Raw genomic sequence first — 17,036 nt, 5'->3', positions numbered from 1 at the left:
TCTTGGAAGACATATTGTACATCTATCCCTGTGATTTTCAACCTTGGCAACTTTAAGATGTGTGGACTTCAACTCCCAGAATTCCTGGCTGGCTGGGGAATTCTGGGAGTTGAAGTCCACACATCTTAAAGTTGCCAAGGTTGAAAAACACTGATCTATCCATTTTAAAGAACTACCCTGGTAGAGAACATAATGCTTATCTGTCAATTCAACCTAATCAGGATCCTGACATTTTTCTAGGTTGTCCAATTTAGGGTCATCATTTGTCGTCCTCCCTACAGGTGAAGTTTCATCAACATTTGGGTGACTGTCACTGTCATCTGTATTATGGTTACTACAGAAATTTATTTTATGTCATTTTATTGTATTTTATGTCTCCTTTTTAGTTTTATTCATAATTATAGGTGTATGTATTGTTAGTGTAGTGTTCTCTGGCCTAAAGGCCATAAGAAAAAAATTGATTTGATCCAGGTTTGGAGTTCAGTGCATTGTGAGAATCTAACCACAACCTCTTTAACTCTGTGCTAGAAAAACCACCATTCCCCATGGTCACTTTGATGCCACATCGAGTTCCACATGAAGGACCAAGTCCTTGACGACAACTTTTGCGCATAAATCCATGGATGGTATCTCCTTGACTAGAAGGCATATGATTGTTTTTAAGACTGAGTCAGTGAGATTTTATTTTTGTAGCCATTGGAGATTGTACCAAATAGCGTTTTTGGGGGGGGGGGGGAATGCTGAGACTTGGCTCTTTTGCTGTTTAAGTGATATCTCGCAATCGCTTTCCTCTAGCGAGCTGCAGCAGATTGAAGGGAAATAAGATTTTACTGCGAGCTCTGTTCAAAGAGCATCTCTATAGAATTCATTCTCTCCCTTAGAATGAATTCATTCTCACTTAGAGCGTCGTTGTATGAGCTGCTATTTAACTTTCAGTATTGTGCCTAAGTGTGGTTCTTTCCTCTTTCCTCCCCATCACTTTCTCCTTTTCTGCAACATCTTTCAGCCCTCTTTCAGAAGGGCAGACTCAGTATACTCTTTGGCGGGGGCAGGGGGGGCGGGTAGGTGGCTGAAAACCAGGATAAACACACTTCGGATAAATATATGGCCTTTCAGACCATTCCAAAAAATCCAGATGTTTACAACGACCTTCCTTTTCATAAAATAATTGTGCTATTTAAAGGTTGGTTCCTCTGAAAGGGCAATACAAACAAATACGCCTTCTTCAGCGTACTTGGCAGTCTGCTGAAAATGCATGTGGCATTATTCCTTTCTCTTTTTATTTATTTATTTTTATTAGATTTTTTGAATACAACAAAAATATTTTAAAAATCAAAGGGAAAAGAAGAAAAAGGGAAAAGAAGAGAAAAATGAATGAAAGAACAGAAAATAATATAGAATAGAATAGAATAGAATAGAATAGAATAGAATAGAATAGAATAGAATAGAGTAGAGTAGAGTAGAGTAGAGTAGAGTAGGGTAGGGTAGGGTAGGGTAGGGTAGGGTAGAGTAGAATAGAGTAGAGTAGAATAGGGTAGGGTAGGGTAGGGTAGGGTAGAATAGAATAGAATAGAATAGAATAGAATAGAATAGAATAGAATAGAATAGAATAGAATAGAATAGAATAGAATAGAATAGAATAGAGTAGAGTAGAGTAGAGTAGAGTAGAGTAGAGTAGGGTAGGGTAGGGTAGGGTAGGGTAGGGTAGGGTAGGGTAGAGTAGAATAGAGTAGAGTAGAATAGGGTAGGGTAGGGTAGGGTAGGGTAGGGTAGGGTAGGGTAGGGTAGAATAGAATAGAATAGAATAGAATAGAATAGAATAGAATAGAATAGAATAGAATAGAATAGAATAGAATAGAATAGAATAGAATGACTTCCGCCCTTCTGTCTATCAAGTAATTGTCATCTTGCTCTATCCCCTCCCTCTTTAACCCTTTTTAATCCCCAAATCCATAAATGACCAATTCATTCTTTTCTTCTTTCAACAAAAAGTCCATAAAAGGTTTGTAACTGTAGCAAGGTTATTGTATGCACAATGGAAGAACAGTGAAATTCCCATCGTGGAGGAATGATTTGTGAAAATGTCAGACTGGATAGAAATGGTGAAACGGACCTGTTTCGTCAGGGACAGGACAATAAGTACTTTTATAAAAGACTGGAAACCTTTTATGGACTTTTCGCTGACAGAAGAAAAAAATGATCTATGGATTTGAAGATTAAGAAAGATAAGGACTAAATGAGGGGGTGAAGGGACTTGGAACATATTTCAGAGGGAGGGGGGACAAGAAGAATGTAATTATCTGTTGAAAATGTCAGAAGTCATTTATATGTTTCTTAACTTTAGTTTCCTTTTTTTTCTTACACTTTTCTGCTTTCTTTTTTGTCTTTTGGTTTGTCTTTTATGACATGAAAACTCTTAATAAAGAAAAATAAACAGTCATAATGAAAGCCCATGTCAGGTTTCCAGTCTTTCAAAAAAGTCTTTATCCTTTTTTTCCCCTGACCTGGCATTCTTCCTTTCTATTCAGAAGAAGCTGTTTGGACTTTGCACATTTTCCCCCCGCAGGCAGATTTTGGGGAGTTGCAACTCACATAACAGCTTCCAACGATGCGAGGCTTGCTCTTAATTCCAAAGGTTGTCAGCCAGTGAGCCGTGTCGGCATTTTCCAATGACAAATAAATGCACCTGAAGAGATTTGTCTGATTTATATATACTTTCAGTGCCCCTTAATAGTTGTTTCTAGAACTTATTAGGCGAAAGCAAAATAGGGTGGTTGCCTTCCACCGAGGGGGGTTTCCAGCGTTTGCACAACAAACATGAAAGCATATACTGGATTTTACTTTCAATGGGGGTTGTGCTGAGCACCAACGGTTACAACTGAGCAAGCCGAGTTCAGCCAGCCTCTCCAAATGCAACTACTTACCACAATAGGGCTTCAATTCCCCAACCAATGTATGGCTAGCAAAATACTTATACAGTAAATTCTCATTATTCACGGTAGTTACATCCTGTGAAATCATCACGAATACTGAATTAGCAAACACTCAACATTCTCGCTGCTCTGCACATGTCCGTGAATAACGGGGAACGCATCACGAGTATTGATTTGGGGGTTGCAAATAAATTTTAGCAAATAGGCGAATTCACAGATACGGAACCCGCAAATAACGAAGATTGCCTGTATTTGCCACAATAATTCCTGCCGTTGCCAGAGCAGTCATATACGCTCCCCAAGGTCTGTTCAATCTACACGTATTTCAGACTGCCCAGTGTACATGTTCGGCATCCAGGAAAATAAAAATCCTCATGGAATCACTCAGAGAATGTGCTATTTATTTACTTTGGTGTTTGTTAGATTTATATCCTGGCTTTTTTCCCCAGGAATTCAGGAGAGCTAACATGGCAATCTCCATTTTATCTCCCAACACCCCTGTGAAGTATCTTACACTGAAAGTGATTGAAACCTTTCGTGTTCCTTACAGGATTATACATTTATTTAGCTTGTTACAGTTATATCACACTTTTCCTCCAGGGAACTCAAAGACAATTGGCCCCTTCCCCTTAACAGCATAACTTCAGGTAGTCTTCATTTAGCAACCGTTCACAGTTATGACAGAAAAAGTAACTTTCTGGCCAATCCTCACATTTATGACCTTTGCAGGTCTGTAAAGCAAAGGAAAGCTGAAGGAAGATCATAAGCACAGTCGCAGTTTCACTTAGCGACCCCTTTGCTTAACAACCAAGTTGCCAGTCCCAATTGTGGTCACTAAACGAGGACTCCCTGTATATTTTGACTTCAGTCTTATGAAATTGGTTAGACTAAGAGGTTCATTCACCAAGCTAAAACACAATTTGTTTAACAAGCCAAAATGGCCTGGTGCACAAACACAAGCCACAATTCATGGTTTGCAAAGCAGAGTAGCTAGGTTCACACATCACATGAAGCCAAAACTGAAGTAACTACCCATGAACTCCATGTGAAGCCTGCCATGGACCATCCCCAGATCACCCAGTGACCTCATGCAGAAGTATGGGGGAGAGATAAAGGCGTTGGACTAAGAAGAGGGAGACACAAGTTCACGTCCACCCTCAGATGGTGCTATATATTATCAACCTCCTAAAAGAGATCTTTAAGCCAGCATCTTGTGAAGCTAGTACAATGGCACATATCCCGAGCTTCAATTCCTTGCCTCATGATAAGTCAGCCGTCAAGATCGCAATGACAACTGATTAGTCTTCATATGGCGACAGAGTCCTGATGCTGTAGCATGAACTGGACCCCATCAGGCTGGAGGCACGGCAGGGTCCTATTTTCATGCTTCCCTCCCTGCTTTCCTAAAGCGACTATCAGCAGAGGAAGCTCAAAGCATTTTTCCCATTTTTTCTGCTTGCCAGCAACACTTTTACCCAAAGGCGCGATCCAACGTGGTTATTTATTTATTTGCAGTGTACTTACCATCCAGGAACCAAGGATTTCAGGAGAGTGTTGCCCAAAGGCCCCGTGAAGGGGAAACCTCTTGTTCTGGCACTCGGTTCTTCTTAGATCTCCGCGCAGTTCCACCCACTCCAGACAACAGGGAGAATCAAGCAGATGTTCCCAGAGCAATAAATGTAATTCATGCAAGGGAGCCAGACCCCATATGCTCCGTGGAAAGGCAACTCGGCAAGTGAAAAACGTCCCTAACTACCCAAACTTTTACGGATACACAAGCACGCACCCACAGACAGAAGGAAGCAAATGCTATAAACACAGCAATGTTGGGGTAAACATACTCAGACTGTTTGGAGATTCATTTCAAAGGGTTCTGCACGGAACCTAAGAAGTTTTCCAGACTGATTCAGAAGCCTGCATCCAGCCTGTCATTTCTGTTCAGAAGACCAGAATGTTCTTCCCGGTTGGTTCAGCTCCATTTTCCAAACCGAGCTGAACATTTGAGTCAGATGTTGCATCATCCACACGGACATGCTACACCCACTCTCTCACACACACCTTTTTTCTTTTCTTTTCTTTTCTTTTTTGAGAAATCATTATTTTCTTACACTTTCTTGGCTAATATGGTGGCAGAGATAAAACAGAGCAAAGCGGGAGAACAAAATCCTGGCCAGTTTAAACAGAAAGTTAAAAGGAAACTTTTTAAAAGAAGGTAACTTAGTCTACAAAGCAGACACCTAAAACGGAGGATACCGTCATCCCACTCAGGAGCCACAAGACAGTCAGCAACAGGGTCCTGAAAAGCAGCTGCAAAAAGTGGAAAAGATCCGCTGAGAAATTCCAGCATCTCTGACAATGGTTGAGATGCCTCCACACTTCAAAAATCACTTCTGATACAGAAAGCGTCCCCCGGGGAACCGAGCACATGCTGATGAGGGTCATGGGTGTGGGGCAGGCCATCGTTTTCTTGAAGCAGCTGACTGGATGAAGACTCTAGAGAGTCTTGAGAAATGGCCGTGGAGTGCTGTGTTTGGAGACGGTTGGGGAAATAGCATTTGCTAAAGCCAAGCTGTACGAGCTGGAGTCCCCGAGCTCCCCCCAAAGTTAGTAAGTTGGTTATATTGATTTATATAATGGCTTTTCAATGTTACCAAAGATGAAAGTTAATAAATAAGGCCCCCAGAGATATTTTTAGGGAATAAAAAGTTTATGTGACAACAGCCAACTGCTGTGTTCAGAAGTGATTCCACCAACATCTAACACACGTGCCCCAGTTGCCAAGGAAAATTGCAAAGGTGGGCAAGGAGGTTACGGATCATCCCAGAAGGTTAGAATGGTGGTTGTGAGCAAGGTCACTGCATTATGTTCTGGTCAATGTGGGTGTGGTCACAACCCATGCCCATCCCAGCAGCCATTTTGTGAGAGTGCCTACAACCCCTTTGTATGCCCCCCAAGATGTGAACGAGTCGATCTCCTGCTTGTGGGGTTTCTGGAAGATCCTTGTTCGATGGGAGATAACTTTAAGATTATGAGATAATCTGGGCTGCAAAAATCCAGTGCTCACTAGATGGCGGCTAAGAGATACAGGAAACTCTTTAGGGTCATCTAGTGGTCATCAAGAGTTTTTCAAGATCTTCAGATCTGGTTGCTCGACTTCAATGGGCCTTATATTCCCAGGTTATAGTTTTATGTTAGGAGATAATAGGCCTGGTGGACATAAACTGCCTTCTGTAGTTTGGTTTCAGTTTAGTTGCTTTGTAACCCTAGACCGTGGCTCCCTGCTGAACATGACATCTGAATCTAGTTGATTGTGGTTGAGTCAATAAACCAAGATTAAACTAGTTAAATGATACATAAGTCCAGCCAATAAGCTGCTAGCTAGACCTGCAGACCCTTCATTCCCTTCTCTCCTCAATCTTCACCTCTCAACCCCTGCCTTCTGCAAGAGTCAACCATTACTCTGCCTTACAAAGTTTTGCTGTAACCATGTGGTTCTTCCAGGATCTTCCCCTTAATCCACATTTGGTTTTTTTCCTAAGGAAGGTAGCATGTATCTTTGTATGTGTGCCCCTTTCCTCCATCCCGCTGACCAGGAGCATCCACAGGAGGAGTCAAAAATATCAAGATGGCCCCCACAAGTATGTGATCAAAGTCCCGCCCCTTTTTTACATCTATTCTGCACACAATACATTTAAATGAGGGGCAGGACTTTGATCACACAATCACAACTGCCAACTTAACTTTTTTTATGGCCTCTGCAGATGTCCCTGCATCTAAACCAGTCATTCTTTTAATTCCATTTCCATGGGGTTTTGTTGTTGTTTTTTTGGTCAGTCAAAACTCAGCAAAAAGAAATGTGTTCTTACAAGCCTCTAATTCCGGACCATCCTTGGACAGGGAACTAAGGTATATTCTCAGCTTCAGCAAATCGGCCCACGTTTTTCCCCTCTCCGTATGAGTAACTTCAGTTACTTTGAAGCAATCGAAATAAGATACCTCCAGGAACAGCAAGAAATACAGTATTACCTGATTTCTACTCTGTTTAAAAACTCTCACTCAACAAGAGAAGTGTGGAGAAACACAACGGCCTCTGAATGAGACCCTGGTTTTGTTTTAAAGCACACCATATACAACATGGTCAATGGCAGGGATGCGAAAAAACCATGACTTACGCTATTTCAAAATGACATTTCAATGGAAGTGTTTCTGGTTGTTATCTAGCACCCCCTTTCCCTCGTCCACAGTGCCCTGGAGGCTTCAGGGTCCTTCATAAAAATTAATGTGTCTCAGTTTAACACCAGCTGTTTTCTCCAGAAAATTTCTCCAGGGAATGCCAGTGAAAATACCGAGCAGAAAGCTATACTCAGTTTGGAGTCTATCAATTGGTGTGAACTGCAAGGCACACCGGAGAGAAGGAAAACAAGGGATCCAGTTCTGGTCTGGAGCACTTTCACACCTGGATGAGCTTCACATATGCTATGTCATGATGTGATTTGCTCAGTTTTGGCCTAACGTGTCGTGTGAAATCCAGCCGTTGCAGTTTGCAACCCTTGGATCGTGATGGTTTGGCAGAGACTATCTCAACCTTGGAGCCCTCCAGATGTTTTGAATTCAAGTCCCAGAATTCTTAGCCGTGGCCATGCTGGTTAAGGAATTCTGGGAGTTGATCCTTACACATTTGGAAGGTGCCCAGGTGGAAGACACCTGTCACAGCATGCAGTGTGAATTCAACCAGTTGTAGTTTCTAGCAAATGCATGTTTTAAAGGTATGTGTTAATCCGGCCATTTCATGACATCAGACTCAGGTTTGTTTCCACACAGGAAGTTTCATCCAGTCACCCACTAGATAGCCAGGATCAAAACCTGACCAAGACATGAAGCTAACATGGATTTGGCTCAGTCACTACCTCTCCACAAAGCCTACCTAACCAGATTGCTGTGAAGATAGTATAGGATGGGTCCTCCTGAATTCATTGCAAGAGCAAATAGAAGAGAAAAGATGTTATAAATCATATAAACATGATGGTCTTTCAGTAGCATTTTCTTCCCCATGAGCTACTGCGAAGAAGAGTGCCAAATATGGAATTACAGTACTGTATTTTGATCCTGAAACCCTAGAAAAGCTCAGCTCAAGCTTACCAAATCTGGGCTGTAGATATTCAGTTGGCCACTAGAAGGCAGCAAAGAGATACAGAAAACTCACATTCCTTCCTGCCCTCTAGTGGTCATTTGGATATTGGCAGCCAAGATCTGATGAGCCTCCCTCCATGTCCACGAGCTCTCGCTGCAACAGTTCACTCCAAAATGAAGCCACGAAGAAGCTGAAAATAAGATCTACAGCATGATTCACCAAAGCCCAGATAGAAACTTCCTCCCCAAAGCCTACAGACACAGCTCACTTACTCGAGTCAGCTAAAGGCCTTGTGACTGCAGGAACATAACATCCTTCGCTTGCCTATACTCAGAACGATAACCTGCCACTTTCTTTTCGCAAGAGTTTGCCCTGAAAAACCATCTCCCCTGTTGCACCACACGCATAAAAAGGAGTGGGGCTTTGACCAGGCAGCTGTGGTTGCCACCTTGATCTCCTCATGGACACCCCTGCTACATGATGCCAAATCACCAGTCACCATTCTCATTTTTAGCCCAGACCAGCTGTTCTATGAAGGCAGCCTCTCACTCAAAAGAAGCTTACACACCACCTACTTTCTTTTTTTAAAAAGGCAGGAGACTGGGCTCTCTCGCATCTAGCCCAATGCTTTGCGTTTTATTCTTCCTCCCCCTCCTCAGACTTTTTTCCCCTCCAAGGAACCCAAGATGCAAGTTTTTTTTTCTCTGCCCGCTCACTGAATCTTCCAATGGCTCCGCCAGGGAGATCGGATGGGGCTCAGCTTGGGCTCAGTTGCACCCAGCAAGTTCTGACTGAGTCTGAACACAGACTCGAACCCAGTTCTCTCTGGTTGATAAGGGGCAACTTCACCTCTCTCCAATCTGGCCTCGAAGTCTGGCTGCTGAAAAACAAGCCCTAGCAAGGCACCAAAATAACAACTCAAAGAATCTCCTGATGGAATACCAAAACATTACTTAGATTCCTCTACTTACTACTGCTATTTTTTTAAAAAAAGGTTCTTTTCCACCCCTGAATTCTACTCCAGTCCTTGATGACTTTACCCTTTTCTCACTCTTTGTTTGGAAATAAATCAATATAGCCCTTCATTTTTTAATTCCATGCAATCTGTTAAAATAAACCAATATAATCCTTCATTTTTTTTAATTTCATGCAATCTGTTAAAATATACATCTAAAGAAAACACCCTACCTATTAACAGTATTTCAGGGAGTATTACTTATATGGGGTAAAAAAAAATAATAATCAAAACTTGGTTTAATGAGGTTCTGCAACCAGTACAATAAATGTTGTTCTCATTCCCTTTTCCACACAATCATTGTTCATACTGGAATCTTCTTTACTGTGTTCGGTGCTTAAGTGGATTCCTAACACACAAACACATTAAACACACACTCATATAAAAACGTTCGTTCACACTGTGCTGCCGAAGTTTGCTTTTAAAAACACAGAGCCAGATCTGGAGAGAGCGCGACTGTGCAGATATGAGAAAATTAACAATATCAACAAGAATAATAAAGACATGAAATATTCAGAGGCTTCCTCAATATACATTACATTATGTTAAATTATAAAAACATACATAACCTGCAGCTGAAATTTGATTTCTGGGTAATGCAACTTCATACTTAACATATGCACAAATTTGGGGACATGATCCATTCACCACATCTACATCCAAAACTGAACTTAAGCGATGTTCATTTGTCAGGCAGAAAGGTGATTAAAGATGTTAACCGAGAAGAAACTATTTTCTGATACAAATCATTAACCATAAAGAACAATAATTTGCATGAGAAGTAATTTGCATGAGAAAACCAAATAAAGGGTCAAAGTCATTGCACATGAAAATACATTAATACATTCACAAGAAAACAAAAACAAGGGGACTCCAGCTCAATTCCTGAATTACGGTTTGCCCAGACCCAGCATCACATTATTCAGTTTACAAGCAGCCCATCTGCCATTCTCCAGATGAGTAGGATAGCAACTCCCATAATTCCCAGCCAGCATCACTCTTGTTGACATCTGCTCTATTTGGAGGTCCCAGACTGATATCTTCAGGATAATGCTTTTGGACTAACTGTTGGATCAGCTGGGCAGCAGATTCTGGAGAGCTGATTTCTATCTGCATGTCCCACGTCTCCTCCCCTTGCTGGTTCAGGGTTCTGCAGGTAGCCTCTTCTCCAGTATTCCCATCATCCTGAAGCTGGTGTTGAGAATGAAGGGGTGTCTAGACCATTGTTTTTAAAACCTAGCCTAAAATCTACTGTGTTCACTGGCTCCAAGATGCTTTCAGAGACTGACCCCCGGTTTGCAATGCTGGGAGAACTGAAGGAGACCACCTCAAGAACATGGAGGGAAACATGAGTGTGCAACTTGTCCAGATTCTAGGCAATTGTTTCAAGAAATCATGAGCAAATATGACATGGCTGCTATGTCATACACATAGATATGAGTAACTGTATTGTTCAGAGTTGGTTCAGACAACCTTCATATCAGCCACATCTTCAATGTCAACAGACAACTCACATTTGCTACTGGGCCATCTCAGAGATGCAATCCCACCCATGAAAATGTGTCATTCCTCATCCCTTAAAATGCACTCTTTCCCCAAGAAGTCAACTCACCCATTCGGTAATCAAGTTGGGAAGAATCAACCTGTATCTATTTGCGACACAGAAAAAGAAAGGGGATGGGGAATTCACCATAGCCCCTACGGATAGAAAGACTGTATTGAAAATGTATAAGCAAATCCAGAGGATAGCCCATAGCTGGGGCTCTTTGCCAGCCACCATTAAACAATCATGAGGTCACTTAAATTTCTCCATCACTTAAATATTCTCAGCTTTGCAAAGTACGCAAAAGCTATTAGCCTAGAAGGATTGTTACTAATCTGCCTGGTTACGTTTTCCCATTAGCCAGTGAGAGCACCAAAAACAGGAAGAACCAGACTTCTTTCTACAGACAAACAGCAACCATCAACCCTAACACTATGAGATCTGGGTTCAATTCCCACCTCAGCCATGGAATTCCCAGGGCAACCTTGAGCCAAACACCAATTTTCCTTATTCCCTCAACACAGAATAAAGATGGGCAAAAATATTGGGTTAATACTATCTTGAACATCTAGGAAGAAAGATAGGATATGCTAAATCAAATAAATAAACAGTGAGATTGACGCTTTCTTCCTTTTTATGGCTGTTGGCCTTCTCTGAAAGGGTGTGAGATATGGGGAGAAAAAATTAGCTGCCAATAAGCGCTCACCCCCTATGCACATTTAATAAATGTATATTGTTACTTTTTTCCAGTCCATAGCCCATCTGTCCTCATTTTATCCTCCCAACGATTCTGTGAAGTACATTAATTTTACCTAATTGGCCAGTGAAGTTTACGGCCTGCATGGGAATTTAATCTCATGTTCCTGTCTGGCCAACTAATCATTACATTATACTGGTGGGAGGGGGGGACATGATAAAGGCAGAGTCATATTGTCACAATGCTAGCTCCGCCCCTTTTGTGTATGCATTTTGATAACACTTGGACATTCAGAAGCAGTGGAGTTTGTCTCATGACAACTTGACACTGCTTTTGTCACTGTGATAAAAGCCACTGATCCTGAGGATGTCTTTGACGGGTTCCTTTTCAATCTTTATGGCTCACAGCAGCATAATAAAGGATGCAAACATGCACAGAGAAGCACAACCAATGGCTCACACAGTACTTCTCATTTTTATTCTCCCTGGCTTCTTCCTTGGGTTCCCCGAAATGTTAGGTACATCCAAGAGAAAAGACATTACGTTAGCTGATCATTTGCTGAATATTAGAAACAAAAATGGGGAATGGGGAAAGGGGAAAGAAGGGGAAAAACCACATATTTCCCTTATAAAAATGTACATGTAATTATCTCTTGAGTTCAGGATCATGTGAGTCAATATTATTTTTCGCATTAACTCTGACCTGCCAGGTTGAACAAATTCAGGTTCTTCATGCTGAAATCTTTTCATGCGCAGTTCTAAAAATATCACAACTCCCACCCAGGCCAGTACTTCAGTGTGCTTTGTAATAAAAACTGGTTGCCTAAATAAACAGGGTAGGATGTGTACAGGATTAGAAAAGGAGGAAGAGGAAGAACAAGAAAAACAACCATCATCTTCCACAGCAAGGGTGAAAAAAGTGTGGCCTGGGATCCAGAGTGGATCGGCCCAAAATAAATGGTGCATTTGGGAAGTATTTGGAGGGACGTTGGGAGGTTGACTTTCAAAATGCATGCTTTAAATCCTACAGAGATTAAAAGGCCCATTTAAACCCTTGAGACTCCCTCCCCAAATAAGTCCTGGCCCTACCCAATTTGCAATGTGGCCTTGAAAATGCCACATAAACCTTGTTTGGCCTTCCAGGGGCACCCACGATCCATCGGCACCAAGGATTTTCCTTTCTTCTTTTGCCAAGCAAAGCCCCCCCCCAGAACCAGCTATTTCTCCCCATCTCAACCCAGAGCTGCTGTGCTTCAACTTCCCCAGAAATTAAGCTACCCCTTTGTTCTGCAACACCAACTCTTGCTCTACCATCCTGGGTCCTCCACACCCCATTGACCTTTGAGCTATTTCCCTCCGGAGCTCCATCTTCACCCAGGCCCAAACACGGGTCAGCTCGTACGTGTTCGGAAACATTCGCCTTCTTCCTCCCCACCTCCCCCCACCCCCCAATACTTTCTCTTTCATTCACGCCAGGTTAGGTCGGGGACGGGCACAGGCAGAGGTCTCGGTCGGTCCTTGGCTTCCGAAGAGGCAACTGGCGAGCGGGTTTCAGCACCAAGGAGAGAGCCCGGGGTTTTAAAAATAAAAAAATAGAAAGCGCCAGCAGCAAATTCTGCCCGCATCATTCTTGAAATATTGTTGAAACTGGACATGTGCCTGTTGAAGACATTTGTGGGTCTGTTTATTTTTAGTGTTGACAAATCCTCTTTGGATCCTGCAGTGTTTATTCCGCTACATGCCCTGTCTTTCGGGAGTTACTCATCAATCTTGCAGGGAGCCAAGCTGGATCCTTCGGCTTTTTAAAACTCGACTCAAAAAAAAAGGAGAAGGCGGGGGTGGGGGTGGGGGGGAAGGAAGGGTTAAAGGAGGCATGAAAAGCCTACGCCAAAATTTCCTAGATTTCTTCCATAAGACACTTCTGCTCAAACCATTTGGGGGAGGGGAGCCTCTAAACCTGTTGCTCAGGTTTTAACAAAAGGTCAGTCGCCTTCCCGCTGGCCGCTCAGTTTCCATCTTCAAGAAAATAAAACAAAATCTGAAGTCCTCTTTATTTCCACCCCCATGTTTCAATGCACTCCGACAGCATTCTGGTGCGGAAGGAAAAGGCTCCTCTATTTACCCATTCATATTCACCCCAGAACGGTGATCCCCCAAATTGGCCGTGATCCTAATGAAAATTATTGTGGGGGCGAGGTAACCTTAACCAGCCTGAATCTCAGGAAGGCGCAAGACTCCTTATTACAGAGCTTCAGATTCTGAGCAACGTCTTTAGACAACGAAAAAGAGCAATAAATGAATTAAACGCGCCGTTTGTGGAGGCGGCCCAGAAGGTTCAATTCCTACCCTGGCGAAGAAGGGCGAGGTAGCATCTTAATTTTCCACGGTCGTCGATTAAACCCATATTAAAGTCTTCCCTTCCCTCCCTCTTTCATGGTAAATGGCTTCGTCTCTGGAACCCACTCGATCAACGGGCGAGAGATTCAAACTTCGCCGTCTTATTTGCAACCCCTACATTTTCCGTTGGGTCGGAGACCTCGCGGAGAAGGATTCCTCGGGATCGACCGCGTTCTCCTCTTCCGCAGGCGACTCGGACTTCAACGCCGACCTTAAATCCGCCCAGGAGGCTTCCTTCCCTCCCGCCAACTTAGAAAACCCGGCAGCGCGTTTCCCCCGAAAAGAACAGAAGAGAAAAGGAGGCATTAACTTGATCGCCTCCGGAGCAAACTTTTGAATCGGCCGGGAGAGGACCCGGGGAGCGCCGCGGCGAGGCCGCCGTCTCGGGTCTTCCCGCTCCGCCGAGACGCGCCCTCTGCCCCGCCAGGGAAGGTCTCCCCTCCGGCGAACAAGCCCCCACTTACCGCGTTCCTCCCCCGCCTAAGCCAGGCGGGCGTCCAGGGGGTGGGCGACTTTCGCCAGCCCGGGCCAATAGTTCCAAAGCGCTAAGCAGCCCCTCCGCTCCCCGCCGCGCCTCTGGCCCCCGGCATGCTGGAAGGCGGGCCGCCCCTCCCCGGGGGATGCCGAGAGACCAACCGGCCGGCCGTCGGACTGCCTGGCTGCTCGCTCGCTGGCTCGGTCCAAGCCAGGGGAGAGAGGCGGGGAGCTCCGCACGCGCCGCCTCCTGCGCGCCGCGCTCTTTCTGCGCCCTGCCCGTCCGTCCGCCCGCCCGCCCACCCGCCGCCCCCTTCGCCGGGCACCCCGAGCGCTCCGGCGGCGCTGCAGCTGGGAGGCAGCGGCCCCTGGCGGCCTCTCGCCGGCGGCGCCCGCCCGGCCTGCTCCTCTGCCCGCCCGCCCGCCCGGGAGAAGCGGGAACGCCAAGCGCCGGCGAAAACTTTGGGGGCCGCAGGAGAGGCGCCGGGGGTGGGGCGGCGCGCGCCGCTCGGGGCTCCGGAGCCCGCCCGCCCGCCCGCCTGCGCGCAGAGCCTCCTCCCGAGCAAGGCGGGGCGGCGGGATCGAGCCCGCTCCTGCCGGCGCGCGGGCTGGCAGCGCCCTGAACTCGGCCGCGTTATCCGGGAGTCCCCGCGCGGGGAGCGGATTGGCGGCTCCGGCGCCGGCGCCCCGTGGAAGCTTTTCCTCGCCCTTCCACTCCGTTACGGCGCGGGCGACAGGCGGCAGGCGACTGTTCGCCCGTCGCTCCTCGCGTTGAATGACAACCTGTAATTTAAAAGCACCAGTTCTGTGGCTGCTGAGTAGGAAGGTCAGCCGGCCATGCTCTGCTTCTGGGCGACAGCCCTTCACTTACTTGAATAGGACTCTCTTCTCCCCCCCACCCCCAAACCCATTCCCAGTTCCTTCCCTCCTTCTCCACAAAACTCTTATCCAAGTTCCTTGAATTTCCTTATTGCCCCTCTTAGGACCTGCTCCAGTTTCTCTGAAGCCTTTTCAGGGTCACCAGAACTGGACGCAATAGCAGTCCACAGGTCTTATCAAAGCAGGCTAAAGCGAAGGGTTTCTTTGCTTTCATTTGCTTCTCCGCTTTTTGCAACCCTCACGCTTCCTACCGTGTGGCCAAATTCATTCATTAACAGGTAAATCTTGTCTGGTTTGGGGAAGATAAACAGACTCAGGCCTGATTAATTCTTGGATGGGAAGGGGAATCACCAGGAAATGCCAGCTGTAGGCTAGACTCCAAAAACAACCTGGAACAAGGCAACTGCCAACAACTGAACAGGCCTTGCCTCATCCTGAAAAGCTAAGCAGGCTGATTCTGCTTAGTCCTTGGATAGGGGACCACCAGGAAGTTCCCAGTCTAAACTTCCCAGAAGAAGGTAATGATAAATGATAAAATGCTGCTAAGAAAACTAGGTATATCCATAGGATCACCAGAAGTTAAGCTAGGCCAAAAGCTGTAAGACTGAAGATTCCTGGGGATACACCAGTTCCCGTGCTAGATTCAAGAGCAAAGCAAATTACATAACCCCTTAGATGTAATCCCTCATGGAGAAAATCTATCTATGTGGTTGCTAAGAGTCAACAACAACTTGATGGCATGTAATCAATCAATCAATCAGACGTAATCCCCGGCTGAGTTCAGCTTATACAAGATTGCAGCCAAAGTGACTTTTTTCAGATTTTCCTCTGAGAAGATTTAGCCTTCAGAACTACCAGCTTGCTTTTCATAGGGAAGTTAGACTTGATCCAGGCAGAAGAGATTTTTTTTTTTTTTTTACAGTTCTCCATCAAATTTGTGGGCAGAAAACTGGAACTTACGATTTCTCCGGGGAAAAAAGAAAAAATGTATCTCTCCCACTTCTGACGTTTTCCAGGGCTGTATGTTCCCTCCTTCCCAGTGCCAAGAAACTGAAAAACCCTAAGAGGAGGAGGGCCAGCTGGCAACATTCCAGAATTGCAGGCGAGGTAGCAAGGGAGTCCATGAGAAAAGATTGTGCAATGCAAGACGGAACATTGACACAGATCCCTTGCCAGAATGATCATGTGCTGTCAAGTCAGTGTCAACTCTTAGCAACCACATAGATTTTCTCCCTGACAGTCTGTCCCCAGACCAATGTGTTGGTCCTTCAGATCTTCCAGTGATGCATTCGTCACCACTGTGAGTCCATCCACGTTGCTGACAGTCATCTTCTCTTTCCTTCCACATTTCCTGGCATTACAGCCTTCTCCAGAGAGCTGGGTCTTCATACAATGTGTCCAAAATGTGATAATTTGAGCCTGATCATTTGTGTTTCGAGTGAGAACTCTGGGTTGATTGGTTCAATGATCCATTTGTTGTTTTCTTGCCTGTCTATGGCATCTCCCATTGGGGGAGATGGGCAGGAGTCTTCTCCAACACCCAAGTTCAAAAGGATCATTATTCTTTCTATCTGTATGGACTTCAATTCCCATTCTGGAAGTTGAAGCTCTCAAATCTTAAAGTTGCCAAGGCTGAGAAACACTGCTCTATGCCTTTTGCTTACCCCTTCACCAAAGCACCAGACTCTGCCCATAAAAATTGCACTGACGTTCCCTCTCACTGCAATTCAGGAAGAGCCCCTGGAACCAACTGATCACAACAGAAAGTAAATACCATGGCTCACCATTAAATCTAGATCTTCCACAAGCCCAGTGAACTCTGGACTTTTCTGGAGCTCTTTGGAGCATTGTTGGCAATATTATGACAGGAAACATTCCAGGTGCCATTGCTAATTTGTTTTCTACTAGTTTGTTTAATGTGTTCACAAATTGTTAGATTTAGGTCCCACCTTTCGTTCAGGAGCTCAA

At 44.8% G+C, this 17,036-nt stretch overlaps 1 protein-coding gene across 5 annotated transcripts in view; it reads right to left on the bottom strand.

Moving 5' to 3' along the window:
• LOC103066749 (sodium channel protein type 5 subunit alpha) overlaps window positions 1–14,412 on the bottom strand; it is a 287,467-nt gene extending 273,055 nt beyond the window's left edge. For 2 of the 5 annotated variants that reach the window (XM_088150287.1, XM_088150288.1), the window contains exon 1: window positions 14,180–14,412. Coding sequence is in view for 3 of the 5 variants with exons in the window: in XM_088150285.1 (XP_088006411.1) it covers window positions 13,834–14,021 (188 nt within the window). In the remaining 2 variants the exon portion in view is untranslated. Of the gene's footprint in view, window positions 1–13,833; window positions 14,115–14,179 lie in introns of those variants that run through there. The other 3 variants (XM_088150283.1, XM_088150286.1, XM_088150285.1) reach the window with 2 other exon arrangements.
• Between the last annotated feature and the right edge of the window lie 2,624 nt (window positions 14,413–17,036).

Source organism: Python bivittatus, unplaced genomic scaffold (assembly GCF_059951505.1).
Source record: "Python bivittatus isolate LINGU-HERP-01145 unplaced genomic scaffold, Pbiv_v1 ctg000610_np1212, whole genome shotgun sequence".
Lineage (NCBI taxonomy): Eukaryota > Metazoa > Chordata > Lepidosauria > Squamata > Pythonidae > Python > Python bivittatus.
Note: the sequence above shows the minus strand (reverse complement) of the source record. Positions and strands in the feature narration are given on the sequence as shown.